At 45.4% G+C, this 3929-nt stretch overlaps 1 protein-coding gene across 1 annotated transcript in view; it reads left to right on the plus strand.

Annotated features, from left to right (window-relative positions):
- The window catches only part of CDKN2AIP (CDKN2A interacting protein), a 10773-nt gene extending 9704 nt beyond the window's left edge, over window positions 1–1069 (plus strand). Inside the window, exon 4 of the mRNA XM_009996013.1 lies at window positions 173–1069. Coding sequence (XP_009994315.1) covers window positions 173–1069 — 897 coding nt within the window. The remainder of the gene's footprint in view (window positions 1–172) is intronic.
- Window positions 1070–3929: the final 2860 nt, after the last annotated feature.

The raw sequence follows: 3929 nt of genomic DNA on the forward strand, positions 1-3929 counted from the left end.
GGGGGTGGTGGCAGCAGCACCAGTCCCCCCGGCTGCCAAGAGCACTCTGCAGCCAGAGGTGGCAGCAGCAGTGCCACCGACCACCAAGAGCACCCCACAGGCAGCAGCAGTGCCACCAGCTGCCAAGAACAGCCCACAAACAAGTGCTACATTGCTGTCTTCCAAAAACCAGGCTAGTGCCCCAGCATCAGTGTCCAAGAGCGGCACTCAGGCGGGCACCTCGCTGCTGCTGGCCCCAAAGAGTGGCACTCAGGCGGGCACCTCGCTGCTGCTGGCCCCCAAGAGCAGCACTCAGGCAGGCACCTCGCTTCTGCTGGCCTCCAAGGGCACTGCTAAGGCAGGCTCCTCACTCCTGGCCTCCAAGAGCAGCGCTGAGGTGGCTGCCTCATTGTTGGCTGCTCGGAGCAGCGCTCCGCAGGGATCCTCCCTGCTGACTTCCAAGAGCAGTGCTCAGGTGGCTGCATCGCTGCTGGCTGCTCGGAGCGGTGCTCAGCAAGGTCCCTCGGCACTGGCTTCCCGGGGTGGAGCTCAGGCAGGTGCTTCCTTGCTGGCCTCAAAGAGTGGCTCACAGGCAGGTGAAAGCCCTGCTAAGGCTTTGTGCAAACCCTTAACAAGCGAAGATGCAAAGGAAAGACAACCTTTTTTCAACAGACTATATAAAGCAGTAGCCTGGAAACTGGTTGCTGTTGGAGGCTTCAGTCCAAACGTAAATCACGTTGAACTTCTAAACTCGTCTATTCAGTCTGTAAAAGCTACTTTAGATGTTGCTTTTGTTCCCCTGAAGGAACTTGCAGACTTGCCTCAAAATAAGAGCTCTCTAGAAAACATAGTTTGTGAACTGAGGTGCAAGTCTGTCTACTTGGGTACTGGCTGTGGTAGAAGTATGGAAAATGCCAAAGCGGTTGCTTCAAGAGAAGCTTTGAAATTGTTCCTCAAGAAGAAAGTTATTGTGAAGATATGTAAAAGAAAATATAAAGGTAGTGAAATTGAAGATTTGGTACTTCTGGATGAAGAATCAAAACCTTTGAATTTACCTCCAGCTTTAAGAAATCCTCGTGAGATCTTGTAGGGGAGAATCGCTGTTTGTACCATGTATAGTATTTCAACACAAGACTGCAGATTAATTTTGTACTTTAAAAATGCAGGCTTCCAGATATTTTGTATTTCTTTCTCAGTTTTGCAAGACAACGATAGTCCTTTTCACTTGGTAGCAATTGTATAAAACTTGTTTGAGATGACGAGTGCGCATTTACAGGTATGCCTTAATATATAGCACACTAGTGTGTGTTTTATTTGCAAAATAGTCTACCTAATTCTTCTATTTTTAATTAAATGATTAAGGTACAATTTGCTGTTTAAAACCTGACAATTTTGTAGTTCTTACAATTTGATGGCAGTGTGCTCAATTGTCTACCATGTCTTTTTTAGCCACATAGAAGTGTGTATATAGGGACCATAATACTTGAATGATTGAAAGTTGTTTAAAAATTTCGTGCAAAGTCGAATCATCCACTTCAGGTATGTTGCTCATAATGTTCACTGTTACTCATACTAGGAGGGAAAATAGTTGGTTGACTATTTTTATGGGATGTTTTTGTAACACTTGCAATATGAATTACACCCTTATTCCATTTAGCATTACACTAGCAGGTTAGATCCCATTTAGCCCTGTGCTGGCGAGTTATCAGTTAGCAGTTGAGTCACAGCTGCTTCAGCCACCAAAACTCTGTAAGCAGATTTAATTTATATTGTGAAATATAATTTACACTTTTTTCAAATAAACTCGGATTTCTATACTAAGAATATTTTGACTGCTACTAAAACAATAAAACCTCTGGGAGTTGCTTTTATAATACTTCGGGTTTGGCTATTAAATATTCCAGGCATTTCAATAATTTTGCAACACCTTAAGAAAAGCTTTGAGTGACATGAAGGTGTAATGCCACAAGGATGAGTTGTTTTCTTTGGCTGTGTAGCTGAAATACTGTTAAACTGATAGAGTGGACCTATAGAATATCCATTTCTACTTAGGTAACACCTGCCAAAATAAGCAAAATGTAGATGGCTGCTTTCTGGCAGAGACTGCAAGTGTACTGTAAAGTGCTCACACTAACTGCGCCTGCCCTCTGCTACATACTGTGTACGGGATGATTTGAAGCAAAGAAAGGGAGAGATTACTTTTGTTTCAGTGTTACTGAAGTACTGCACAAACTGCATGTTTTGATATAATTGGGTAATAACGTAATTGTGAAAACATAATGTCTTCAATGCTATTTTGAATTAATCTTGTCCAATTGCAGTAGTTAGCATTATTTAATGGAGACCTTACACCTGACTGACAGATTCATTGATTGAGTACTAGAGCAGTTAATAGGAATTCCTGGAATCTTGGTAGTATCCGTGTCCACTTGAAGACTTCACGTTCTTTTGTGATTTTGGAACTAAACCACAGTAGCATTGTTACCCTGTACCCTACATGATTTTGAACAGCTGTGGCTGTCCAGTCCATAGCACCTGAAGCCTGCAAGGCATTTGCACTTCCTGATGGCTGGTTGAGAACTTCCTCCATCTGACCTCTGTGCCCTCAGTCACCCTTTGCTCTAGTTAGGTTTCTCAGGAATTCCCCCTCGTTGTTTCTGGAGCACCACGCAACATTTGTAACACAATATTAAATTGCTTCTCGCGCAGAGCGAGTTCCATGCTGTCTTTGGGAGCTGTGTTATGCATGCCAGGAAGCACGATACCTGTTTCCAAATCCTCACCCTGTTGAGTGGAATGACTGTTCCTACAGGGCAGGAACTTGCATCCTATGCCCCCTGCAGTACAGCTCTTCCAGCTCTTAGTTTGGGCATCCCCAGATCCCTGGCCGAGATTGCTGTGTGTGCTGTGTTCCCTCTAAAGTGAAGCTCAGAGTATATTCTGACCTCAGGGGGCTGTTGGAGGGAACTGTCAGAAGGCTGAGGTGCTAGATGCTGTTTTTTTAAAGTCCTGACTTAAGCTTTTTAAAATTTTTTTTAATGTTACTCCTTTTTGATGTTTGGTTGTGATTCATTAAAGGATGAGTCTGTAGCTACTCAATAGAAACTGAAAGTTGAAGTGTGTTATTTTTATTTTGCATTCTGCACGGAAAGCAGCTCAACAAGCAGATTCCACCATACAAGTGAATACACATTTCATTAACCCTAAAGGAAATAAAAATTGCCAGAAACTGGTTGTGGCATGAAGTGTCGGTGTAGATCTGTAGAGTGCAAAACCTCTGGGACTCCCTTGGGTGCCCTTCCAGGTATTCACCTGGTCTGCAGCAGTTGCGATTCTGGGCTCTGTCAGACCTTGCTGAGGACCGGCTCGAGCAGATGCACTGATGCCGTCGGTGTGCAGAGTTCTCGCGGGAGGACAAATGAAACCAACAAACTGAAAAAAAAGTTGGCCCCGGATTTTCTGCGGGAGCGCCGGCAATTGCCGTCATTTAAATTGCTCCCTGTTTCCCCTGCGGGCTGCTGGGACAGCCGCGGTAGGAGTACCTGGCTCCTCACGGAGATACAAGTGAATACACATTTCATTAACCCTAAAGGAAATAAAAATTGCCAGAAACTGGTTGTGGCATGAAGTGTCGGTGTAGATCTGTAGAGTGCAAAACCTCTGGGACTCCCTTGGGTGCCCTTCCAGGTATTCACCTGGTCTGCAGCAGTTGCGATTCTGGGCTCTGTCAGACCTTGCTGAGGACCGGCTCGAGCAGATGCACTGATGCCGTCGGTGTGCAGAGTTCTCGCGGGAGGACAAATGAAACCAACAAACTGAAAAAAAAGTTGGCCCCGGATTTTCTGCGGGAGCGCCGGCAATTGCCGTCATTTAAATTGCTCCCTGTTTCCCCTGCGGGCTGCTGGGACAGCCGCGGTAGGAGTACCTGGCTCCTCACGGAGGGCTGTCCC

The sequence above is a fragment of the Chaetura pelagica genome, unplaced genomic scaffold, assembly GCF_000747805.2.
Source record: "Chaetura pelagica isolate M959 unplaced genomic scaffold, ChaPel_1.0 scaffold142, whole genome shotgun sequence".
In the NCBI taxonomy this organism is placed as follows: domain Eukaryota; kingdom Metazoa; phylum Chordata; class Aves; order Apodiformes; family Apodidae; genus Chaetura; species Chaetura pelagica.